This window comes from Colletes gigas, unplaced genomic scaffold (assembly GCF_013123115.1).
Source record: "Colletes gigas isolate AHSC1104 unplaced genomic scaffold, ASM1312311v1 Colletes_gigas_Sc00036, whole genome shotgun sequence".
In the NCBI taxonomy this organism is placed as follows: Eukaryota; Metazoa; Arthropoda; class Insecta; order Hymenoptera; family Colletidae; genus Colletes; species Colletes gigas.
In genome coordinates this window covers 1-12,329 of record NW_025106665.1, presented here as the reverse complement: position 1 = coordinate 12,329, position 12,329 = coordinate 1, and the positions used below count along the sequence as shown (strand labels likewise).

The following is a 12,329-nucleotide window of genomic DNA, read 5'->3' as shown; positions in this document are numbered from 1 at the left end:
ATCGTAAGAATTGGAGTTATGCAATTACACGTAGACGCGGAAAACCGTCTCGAACGAGCTAGTTCGACAACTCCGACGTCTTGCATAATATGCATACGTATATTACATACTGCGTCGATACTAGTGCATTTACACCGAACGTAGATTACGCGACATCGCTCTTAATAAGCGACCGTGTGCCGCGGTAATGCGATTACAGCGGATCAGCAAGATTTTCACGGACAGGAACTTGCTAAAAAAAAATTACTGAAAAACTGCGTTTCCTCTTTGTTCGCTGAATGCTACGAAGCACGTGTTATCGAGCCTGTTCGTGGAGTTACGTAGGACGTTTCGAACGATTTATCGCGATCAAAATAAGAGTCGAGACACGTTTATTCAATGGACCGCGAGAACGACTCGTTAGTAACGTTAATTCTGCGTTGTATCTGCGGAAATATATCGAACCTGACTGAATTTTATTCTCAAGAGTTAACCCTGGACACGACATAGAATATCCTTACTGTCTATCCTCTTATAATGCAGTCAACCACCTTATATGGTACTTGTGCAACGCGATTTCGCTCCAACACGGTTCGAGAACTGCGGGAATCCCCACTATAAGCAGCATTCTTACAACACGAATTCATTCAAACGCGGTTAAACGATTGAGGAATTCTCTGAACAACGCGGCACGTTTTGTGAAAACAAGATACTAGGAGAGGCTATTATTGTAGGCATCCGAGGTATAAACAAAATGAAACATGATTTCATTAGAATTCTCGAACTTCGTTAACGCATAAATTTGATTTTTTATTAAGGGGATAATAATTGGGTCTTTCGTTCCATTTGATTCCCTATTCGATAATTAACATTTCACTGCTAATTTACGAGATTTTTCATTGTTATCCTACAAAACACGAAATCGTTAAATAACACTGACTTAATTCATCTAATCTGTCGTCATTCCAGGCGGTTTTATTCAGCGAATTTAATTATCTCGGGTAACATCGACCAGTCGCAAATGATCGGAAGTTGGAAACTTTCCTTCGGAACGGCGTTATAATCGTCGAGGAATATTTTAAAATCCAACAAAACGCGACGTAGTAGCGAAATAACTTAAAAACGTGTTCCGTACGCGTGATTACTGCACGTGTCGCGTTTGTTTCGTTCTGAAATAATTATCAAACGGTTGTATTAAATTGACTGTTTGACCCTTTACTTATTGAATGACCCGCGTACATATTTTTAGATGGGCTTATAGAGCAACGTAGTACATTTCTCAAAAAAAATTCATTGGCATTGGATTCAATGGCAATTTATTATGATCTCTGCGCTGTATCTACTTTGTTGTTTACGATCGATGCATAAGTGGAGTTAGTTTTATAGCTGTGCAATGCTTTTTCTGTGGTCACGTGCCGCGACAGTTGACAAACAACTGCTAGCAAAATGATATTGACAAAGTAGCAGCATATAATATCAAACGTAGGAAACCATTTCAAATTCTCATTCAAAAAGCTCCACTTTCGGCATAAAACTACCACCATCAGGATGCCCTGTGTATTTTTGTTTACCCGAATAATAATCGATTCGTTTGGGTTAGGCTAATAACAATATAGAATTGTATTTCTGGACCATATACACGTTTGTTTATTTTGATTTCCACATTTCATAATGCACGCAGCTCTGGTGTAATACAAACACGTATTATAATTTACATATTATTTATATATTTGAGTATATAAACTTGATCGCTGACATTACAAGCCAGTGGTTATCGAAACTTTGTTGCGTCTAAGGAAAAATTCGCTTGACTTAGCTTTACTAAACGCTGATTAGCTTTCGTAACTCTTTCATTCAGAAATTCTAAACACGAAACAAATTATATAATTTTATCGGGACATGATTGTGCTTTCACAGTTAAAATCCCGGGCGCGTGTAGAATGCTATTTAAAAACCATGCCTTTTAATTGTTGGTGCATTCATTAAAGAAATTGATGGTATTCATTCTATTATTATTGAACAGCGAAACAATAAGTTGATTCAATTTCCGATTAAAATAGTTAAAATTCAATTCTGGTCTACCTATGGTTCAAACATCACCAAGTATCGTTGCCCTAAGCATACTCGACTATGTATTTGTTAAGACTGTGTAGAGTCCCACGCGGTTCGATTGTCTTGGCGATCGAGTTCGGTAGACGAAACTTAATGTAATCCATTGTTTGTAATTTACGCAATTTGTTCCCATTTGCTGGGACTATTTTACACTATGCAAAACAGCCACGATCACACAACGTTAACGGGACAAGCGTTTGGAGTATACATGTCTATACAATTCGTCAAATTCTACCGATGTTGGGAAAACTAAATCTGATTATATTAGCCATGAATACTTCTATAAAGTAACTGCATCATAATTGCACTTAATTATGTAGCAATTATACAATTCTACGATTTATGAGCATTCAATGATAATCGTATGATAATTACTGACTAATTAGAATCTAATTTTAGTAGAATTATTCTGTAATCGTGGCTGAAGGTAATGAAATTCTTCACCCAATGGATTCCACGCTTTTCAATACAATTATTTTAACGAAAATTCAACCGCGACCAAAATGTTATACTTAAATTCCATCGCGAGAACTGAACGCTGCGGCTGATATTTTAGCCATTAGCGTATTAAGAACAAACATTATTGTCCATTGTATTATACATACTATGTATATTGATCGTCGGCTACAAGCCAGATCGAATGAGTTTGTCAACGTGAGCCTGAGAACAATGTAGGCGTCACGTTAACGCTTGCGCTATAACAACGTTGGTTTGCCAAGTACCATATTAGCGTCGCTAAATTATACACAAAATAGAACATACTTGAATTATCAGCTTGATCGATATACTGACATTGACCCCCAGCATTTAATTACTATTTTGACACGGAACAACGTAACCGCAGGCCTTCGAAAAATATTGTGTTATGTGACTAATCGATCGTGCGATAGAATACACCGCAAACACTAAAATTTCGAACATAACGAAAACAAGATTATTAGCATCGAAACAGGATCTGATCAAACAATTATCTACTTAAAGAAGTTTATCAGCCAGAACATAGGTTTGAGTACTATGACGCATCTAACCAGTGGCGTATCTAGAATTTGTGTCACTCGAATACACATAAAAAACTATCAAATAAAAGGATAAAACGACGTATTTTTATACTTACCACACAAGTGAAGAAATTGGGATATTATGTTTTGAAGTGAAAGTATTAGAATTTCTACAAAGGGGTTATGACGATATATTAATGATAAAAATATCACGATGGTAAACGTGTTTTCACTATCGTCTAAAATTTATGAAATGCATACATACGTCCTTTTTCCAGGGAACTACTCGCTTGTTGGAATCGCAATCTCAATCTATAACCTACGCCAAAGAGTAGAATGTATAATGCAATCTATAAATAAATCTCCGGTGCCTATACAACCGCGACTCTACCGTGACTTTCTATTTTGAAATCGTAATTTTTCCCTAGTTATCCACGTTAATGGAACAGCCGATATTTCTATTCAAGAAAAATTGTCGCAAGTGACTTTTGATATCAACCAACGAGCGCAATCTTAGCGAGTCTATCTCGTTCCCTCCGCCACCTTTCTTTCTTATGTTTCGTGCACCATGGTGGACAAGACGCGTGTAGATACACGAGTATAAAAGCGCAATACGTACGGAAAGCTAACCACGCTGACTTCCCATTAGCGTCTATGGACGTTCCGATCGCTAAATATAACTGCTGTTTGCCGTGGCTATTTCCTACTCGAGATAAACGCGAGCCAAGGGAGTGGAAACTCGCTTCCCTTCGCCGCAATAAGTTCGGAAAGACGGGACGAACGAATTTTTCCGTTGTCGCGTTAAGTGTCGACCACAGGTTCGACGGCGACTAAGACGAGGACGCCATAGATCATGTATAGACGACAGAGAGTTATGCGGGTTCAAAGTTTCATAACGCGAATACGCGAAATGTCATTAAAATGACATGCGGCTGTTTTGGGTAAATCTGGACGACCGTAAGTAAATAAAACGCGAATTCTTAAACGTTTTCGTTGTGCAATTAACACACAGAAATTAGTTTCTTGCCTTTGTTAAAATCATTTATAACTCGACACACGTATGTACCACAATGTTGCTTTCATGACAGTTTTTAGATATCGAGTAGTTTGGTTTACTGCGTAGGTGACAATTATTAATAAAACCAGACGTGACGCTAAATAGCTATATTCATTGCGTGTTAAGATAGGGTGTATTATAGTACATACGTGGTACGAATGAAGATGGTAAACCATCTTGTGAAAACGTATCAGACGTTTCGATATTGATGTTAAGTTTGACGAGGTTTTCGATAGAAATTCTTAATTCTCATATCTGGAAAATTTCTGAAAAGAAATCATAAAGTATACTTTCGTAAATCTTTACATAGAAACGATAAAGTACGGAAAACTTCGGATAATTAAAAGGACAAAATTTGGTTAGCCCCTTTGCAGATGAACAGTAAGGCATAATGGGACGGTTTTGAAACAAACAGCAGGAAAATAATGTTTGTAAAAGCTACGTTACATGTTTAACGAACTGTGATACACATACGTATTTAAAAAACCAGTTGTTCATTTGTCGCGTTGTGTTTATAGAGAATTTTTTGACACGCTTCCAAAACGGTAACAGTACGTTTTCTGGTATATCAAGACCGTCTACAAAGGGTTAAAACACAAAAATTTTGATTTTATCCTGCTGATTGGAAAATGGATGTAACTGAATACATTTCTATAGAAATATCTAATCTTCCCTTTGTAAATAAAATCGTGGCCTTAAGAAAACGTTCGTAAAATGCAAAAGTAGAAATGTTTTGAACAATATACTAATATCGAGAGTTTTTATAACCTCAAATTTCTACCGAATACAGAACAGTATATATCTATGCTGCACACTATCGGAATTCGATATATGAGTTACTAAGTGCGAGAACAGCCAGCATTGATCATACTGTTACGAATGTTGATGTTTAATCACGGCAATTAATGATAAATCAATAACCGGTAAAATGTTGGCCTCTGTCAATTACTAAACGTGTATGTACATTCTTGTAACATGGTCGAGTTTATTTATAGCCGCAACTGTATCGAGAATTAGTGATAGTTTTACGAAATCTAGACAGAAAAACATTGAATCGGAAACCGTGACTGGTTACACTGTCGCGGCAGACTCCCCGTCGAGAAGAAAATCTCGTAAAAACTCACCTTCAAGCATTTCAGCTTGCCGTCCCTCGCAGCGTTGTACACCACGTTTTTAAAATCCATTTTCACATGCCACGATCCCGTGAAACACGGCGACACTGTCCGACCCTCGTGTGTTGTAGGTTCTCCAGATTCACGGTTGGCGTACCCCTTTGTCCGTAAGCACGGGCGAACGCGTTGAGTTACTAGTCAGTTCTCTCGTCGTCCTTCACCCGCAACCTCTGTATCACTATTGCGAGGACGACGACTTGTCTCGTGGAGTAGATACAAAAGACGACCGAAAAAACGTACGAAAGATCAACCGATACCGTTAATGTTTTTCGCTTCCCTTGAGGAACAGTTTACAGTTAGATGCACGCGTATGCATGAAACACAAACACCGACCAATTCTTATCTTCGAGCGCCTTGTTTCGGTAGTTTTGCGAACACACGTCCCGCCCGATCATCAGATGGCGATACCTGTTCTTTCGGTTCGACAGTCCGTCAACAACTGAGCTCTCGTCGCCAGCTACGTGTGGGATCAATCGTGTTAGTGCCAGCTGTTCGCTATTTCTCTCTTTCTCGCTCTTTGGCGTTGCACTTTCGTAAACACGTTTTATCCTAATCGCATCCAGAATTGCCTGCCGTCCGAGTACGTGAAATACGTGAAGCTTGATTTTTCCAACAGTTTGTCGGCGCTTGTTATTGTCATTAAACGTTTCCAAATGGACAACGGAGATTTTGTTGTCTTCGTCGTACTTGCTGCCTGCACACAGATTTGTTCATGCGTTGCATGGTGTCGTATTCGTATGCGTGCCGATAGAGTGCAGCACGATACTAGCTTAAAAGAGCGCCGTTGATAAAGAAGAACCACTTATAGGTCGAATATTACTTGTGGCAGAAAACTATATTTCCACGATTTTTATTATTATTTTTTAAAAATAATGTCACGTATTTCTTTAAGTCGAAACGAAGACAATAAAGAAGAAATTGCTAGAATGCGCTTCTGTTTTTTATAGAAATACAGTAATGCTAAACTCCCCCCCCCCCAACAGTCTGCTAAATCGAGGTTTCGCTGTAAACAAATTTTATTAATAACCGATAATGTACCAACTTCAATGACCATTGATCAATAGAGTATATAACCTAATACACAAAATCTATACAAAAGCAACATTTCAAAATATACATATATATTTATTGCGAGAATAATTTCCACGCGATATGCTACTTCCACCAACGTGGGAATTAATATCAAATTGTACACGCCACAAGTAAATTTACCAATATCCTATTTGTTTAACTATACAATCATATCTACATACCTGAATTACAATACAACGCTTATAAACGTTCTAAAAGGTCACAAAGCCACAACGGTGACATTAAAACGTATTATCAATAAATATATTACACATGAAAATAATGAAAATTATCTAAAAAGAACCTACACGTAGGGACAAAAAAACAATACAGATCATGTTCAGCTGTTACATTACATCGATTGTTTATTTGCAACGTATCGTTTCATCCTTGATATTTTAAGTATCGCAATGTCCTTAGAATTAATAACACGATGCACGCTATAATTGATATCCATCCTACTTTCACGTACAATCCGTGTTTATTAATGTGTAAGTGAAAATAATTTTATGATAATTTAGAAACCGAAACCACTAATTTGCACATAAAAGTATGATTACCGATTCGGCGAAGTGAAAAATAAGTGAAAGGGACGAGGCTGGGAGGAATCATTAAGTCTGCTTAATGTTTTTCTAAAACATACACTAATATACGATAAATTATAACCGACATGAAACAAAGAAATACGACAAGATATTTTCTTCTTGGTGTCTTCGTCACTCCCACGATGTTTTCCTGAAACAAAAACTCATATCCAATAAAATATATAACTCATATAAAACAAATAAATATGAAAAAATATTTCTTCTTGGTGTCTTGATTAATCCCACGATGTTTCCCTGAAACATAAATCAGACAATAAATAAAATTGTACAAAGAAACTAACTACATCAAGCTACTTCAAACTACAATAGAGTGGCACATATGGGGATGAAGTTAGACGTTTTAAATATCGCAACACTACGGGGCAACAACGCGATAAATCAACAATCGCAACGCTAATTTATAATAGAAAAAATTCCAAACGCGACTTGTTAGAATAAAAGCAACCCGCGAATGGTAATTATTCGCAACACTACCCTGAAAAGCAAACGCGAAAAATAGTAATTCGCAACTCTAATTCGCAATCGCGTTTACTAAAAATTCGCAACGCTATTTTTAAAGCAAACGCCCGGTTCCTAGGTTTGCATAAAGACAATCACGAATCGTATTTATTCGCAGCACTAATATATCAACGCGATAAATATTTGTTCGCAACTCTACGAGCAAACGCGAACATTGTATATTATTCGCAAATCTAACCTTAATCAGGGGCTATTGGTACATGTACATAGACATGTACTGGCCACAAAATAAACTAACTACTACTAGTACTACAATTGGGGTAGAATTTGGGCATTGAAAATATCGCAACGCTAAATCAAAAATCGCACGATTAATCAAGATCGCAACGCTAATTTATAACGTGAAAATTACAAACGCGGTTGACATCCATTATTATACATATATATAAAAGAGTAAAAAAGCGACGCGAATCGTGATTATTCGCAACACTACCCTGAAAAGCAAACGCGAAAAATAGTATTTCGCAACTCTACGAGCAATCACGTTTATCAATAATTCGCAACGCTATTTTTAAGCAAACATTCGGTACCTAAGTTTGCAAAAAACCAATCACGTATCGTGTCAAGGCGCAACACTACCCTGAAAAGGAAACGCGAAAAACAGTGATTCGCAACTCTACAAGCAAACGCGATTATTGGATATTCGCAACTCTATGTATATCATAACCGCGAGTTATGGGGACGGATGGCTGACATGTATGGTGCAACTATGTACCATCAGGTACATGCATATGTGAGCGAGTCAGAAAAATAAACTAACTACAACTACAGACGAGTTAAGTGACAAAGTAGTAACAGGAATGACTTTCCATTCTCATCCGAGGATGAAGATGAAAAGCCATTTGTTGCAGCCCACTCTTGAGACAGTTTGTCAGGGCCTCTTCGGCTCATTGAGAGCCTTTTCTTTCTTCGGCGGTCCTGCCGATGCCTGAAACTTACGAAAGACCGGGCTCGAGATTTTGTGCAATACGTAGTCTTCCAACAATATACGAATTGTTGCAAGAGCATACGTGGTGAATCTCGAGCGGGACGAACGTTTCGAAAGGGACCTAATCCCGACCGCGAGCGCGAGAGAGCGACTTTAAGAGTCGCGCGATTCGAGGAGTCGAAAATAAAGCCGAAACAAACAGCACAAGTGCACCGTTTGAATCAGCAACATTTCTACTCTCGAAATCGTAACTACAGGAACAGAACTGCCACGCGAAAACGCGCCTACCCGAATTACTAATGTGGACAGTCCTGCCCTGACCCTACCTACTTAGGTTTAAACACACACACCAGAGAATAAGTTACCTACCTACCTAACCCTATATTTAAAAAAATGCAAAACTCAGTCTCTCAAACAAACACTCCACGGTTCTCATTCTCAATGTCCGGGCGCGACCTAAACTAGAGAGGACTCCCCGGGGTTCCTCCGACACCCGGACACAACCTCATTCATACTCTAATTGTGTACGTACCAGTTTTTGCAGTGGACTGACAAAGCTAGTGCCCATTGCGTACTTTTATTATTTATGTAAAACATTTTAATATATCTGATATAGTCTTTATTAAAATATACTCTATACATATATGATTATATAAGATTGAAAAGCTAATTCATTATGCATTTTACAATATTATCGACGTGTATGCAATACGAACAATTGCCAAGTAAATAATAACTATAAGTTTAATATTATTATTGTGATTGTTATGAATCTAATGTCAAAAAATTCTGTATCTGAATTGTGATGAACTTTTGATACGATGCACTTCCACAATCTAACCACAAACACACATATGTGGACAGTACATCGTGCGCGAGACACTAGCATTGTCAGTCGCACAGATAAATTATTATTATAAATGTTACAAACTAAGTCATCGTGCCCCGTTGCCTTCGCTCGTGCAAATAACACTTGGGCATGTGCATGAACTTAGGCAACGAACACGGGAAAGTATCCTGAAAATCCTGACTAAAACAACTGGTTATTAATAATTAACTAAACGGTATCTATTCTCAGTTAAAATGACTCGACTTGTTATATGTAATATATCAACAACAGAGTAAGTTAATATTGAAAGATATCATTATTCAAGAAAAATTTGTGATTGAAATTTAATTGTTCAAAATGTAAGACTTTAATAAAGATTTCATGATAAAATAATTTACATTGCAAATTGAAATAAATTTGTTAAATTATTATTCAAAATATTCAATTAACCTTGGTCGATTCTGTCGTCAAAGTAAATTTAAAAAAAAATAAAATTAACATGCATGTTCCTTTGAGTTGAAAATCGACCAGTCGCGAAACGCCTTCTTGCACATAAAATACATCATATGATGTATTAATTAATAAAACGAATATTTAATAATTATATTAATGATGAAAGATATTTTACTCAATCATACGATTAATATAATGTTTTCACATTATATTAATTCATATTCTACTCAATTATTTAATTCATATAAAGATAATAAGCATATTTCATATATTTGATCAAAATTGTGTAATAATCATATTGTGTAATATTTATTGATAACATTAAAGAACGCGAGTGCAAGAAGACCCTAGCCTGCACTAAAAAAATATAACTCATGGGTATTTTTCATACCCACGGTCACTTAACTCGTCAAAAATACCAAGTATACAACTGGTCACCCGTGTTGATTCGGATATTTTATCCTACAACATGGTTGGGGACCAGAGGAAACAAAATAGCATGCGACTCACCAACTGTAGAATTCAATCACCCGGGCGACGATGTTGCCTAATAGGAGTCATCAGCGAAGTCATCAGGGACGTTAGAAACGAAGTCAGCATCAAGGTCAGCAGCGAGATCATCGTCGAGTTTCTCTGGATCCACAAGTACGATGATGAGATGTCAGGATCCTTTAGAAGGAAAGAGTAAATGTTTTTACGAAAGGTTTCTACCGTATTTGAAAACTTGATGGCAAATTTAAATCAAACAATTTTTTTTAAGCGTACTCGGAACAAAATACAAAGGATACTTACATTTTTCGCACGTGAGCATCGCCAAATACTCTTTTTCGTATAGATACAGGTTTCCTGTCGAAACGTGTTCACAAACTCTCAAAGCATTATGGCGTGACCGTAGTTTGGCCGCAGTTGAGAGTCTCATGTGGTTGAATTGTAATTACGAGCTGCCACAGAAATAAAACACAAATTTGTTAACAGACACTTATTAATATTGGATAAATGCATCGATGGATAATGACGAAAAGAAGAGAACCGGTTAAAAATGAAAAATACGTTTGACCGTAGTTGAGCGTCCCGTGTTTGAATTGTAATTACGGGCTCTTAGAGAAATAAAACACAAATTTGTTAATATGCACTTATTAATATTGTATAATTGCATCGATGGAGAATGACGAAGAGAATAGAAATGGTCAAAAATAAAAAATACGTACCCAATTATACGCGAAGCTGTCAACGCACTTATCACACCACTTTCCAGACGAAGAATGACGAACAGGATCGGACACCTCTCTCGCGCGAGGAGTGGGGAGTGGTGTCAGGAGTGGGGTGAGGGAGTCACGTAGTCCGTCTCGACTCTTGATGTGTATCTTCGAAATAAAGGTTAAACCTTGTATCTCGAAGAACTGAAAATAAATAAAATTAAGACATGAAGAAAATAAAATTAATATAAAAAGATATCAAACAAACAATTAATTAATGATTTATAATCTTTATACTCCTGTGACGTCACAATGAGAAGCTGTCATTGGCTCATCTAATATCGATCTGTTATTGGTTGCGTATATAACTAGATCAATTAAAATATATTAATTATAACCATATAATGCGTAAGTATTAACTTTCAATCTAAATTTCAATCAGTTTTTCATATAAAAGTTTTTTTTGTTTCTACTAAATTTTCTAAAGATATTTATTTTAATTCTCACTAGATATCCAACCTTCTGTGACGCGGTGTCGATAACATTGAACTTGACGCAGTTTGGTAAGAAGTCTTCTACAGGCATAAACGAAGTGTGTAGTAGACGCCGAACGCGATATTTTTTCGTAACACAGGGATTAAGGGCACAGACAATACATAGTATAGACGCATAAAACAACAGTGTTAGTGTCTCGCAGATCAGGAATTCATGAGTCCATCTCCAAGGTGAAGTCGAGAGGCCGGCGTCCGAGAATGTAAACACAACCTGACCGAGCTTTTAAAAGATAAGAAACGTATCGCGTCATTATCCTTGGCTTAGGAATGCTAACAATGATAAGAATAAAATTATTTTTAAAGAATATTATAGAATACACTAGAAATAGCTACAGACGAGTAACAGACAGGAACAGTATTCAGTGGGAGTCCTATAACGCAAAAGAAAAACATCGTGAAAAATTAATATATTTGTATATTTTATACATATTATTTGTTTATTGTTGTTGCGTTCACTCAATTTATATGAAAAGCATTTATTAAAATTTCAATTAAAAATCAATATATTTACATATTCATTAGTACATATTTCGATAAAATGAGTTCCCTATTTATATCGATATTTAATCTTTAAGAGACACTATTGAATCTATCGAATAATCGAAAGTCGGATGCTGCTCATTGTGACGTCACAGGAGTATAAAGATTATAAATTATTAATTAATTGTTTGTTTGATATCTTTTTATATTAATTTTATTTTCTTCATGTCTTAATTTTATTTATTTTCAGTTCTTCGAGATATAAGGTTTAACCTTTATTTCGAAGATACACATCAAGAGTCGAGACGGACTACGTGACTACCTCACCCCACTCCCCACTCCTCGCGCGAGAGACGTGTCCGATCCTGTTCGTCAT

The 12,329-nt window shown here is 36.6% G+C and overlaps 1 protein-coding gene across 2 annotated transcripts in view; it reads right to left on the bottom strand.

Moving 5' to 3' along the window:
- Positions 1–5,743, bottom strand: part of LOC122402453 (protein fem-1 homolog CG6966) — a 34,210-nt gene extending 28,467 nt beyond the window's left edge. For both annotated transcript variants that reach the window (XM_043405241.1, XM_043405242.1), the window contains exon 1: positions 5,271–5,743. In XM_043405241.1, coding sequence (XP_043261176.1) covers positions 5,271–5,280 — 10 coding nt within the window. In that variant the 5' untranslated portion in view covers positions 5,281–5,743. The remainder of the gene's footprint in view (positions 1–5,270) is intronic.
- Positions 5,744–12,329: the final 6,586 nt, after the last annotated feature.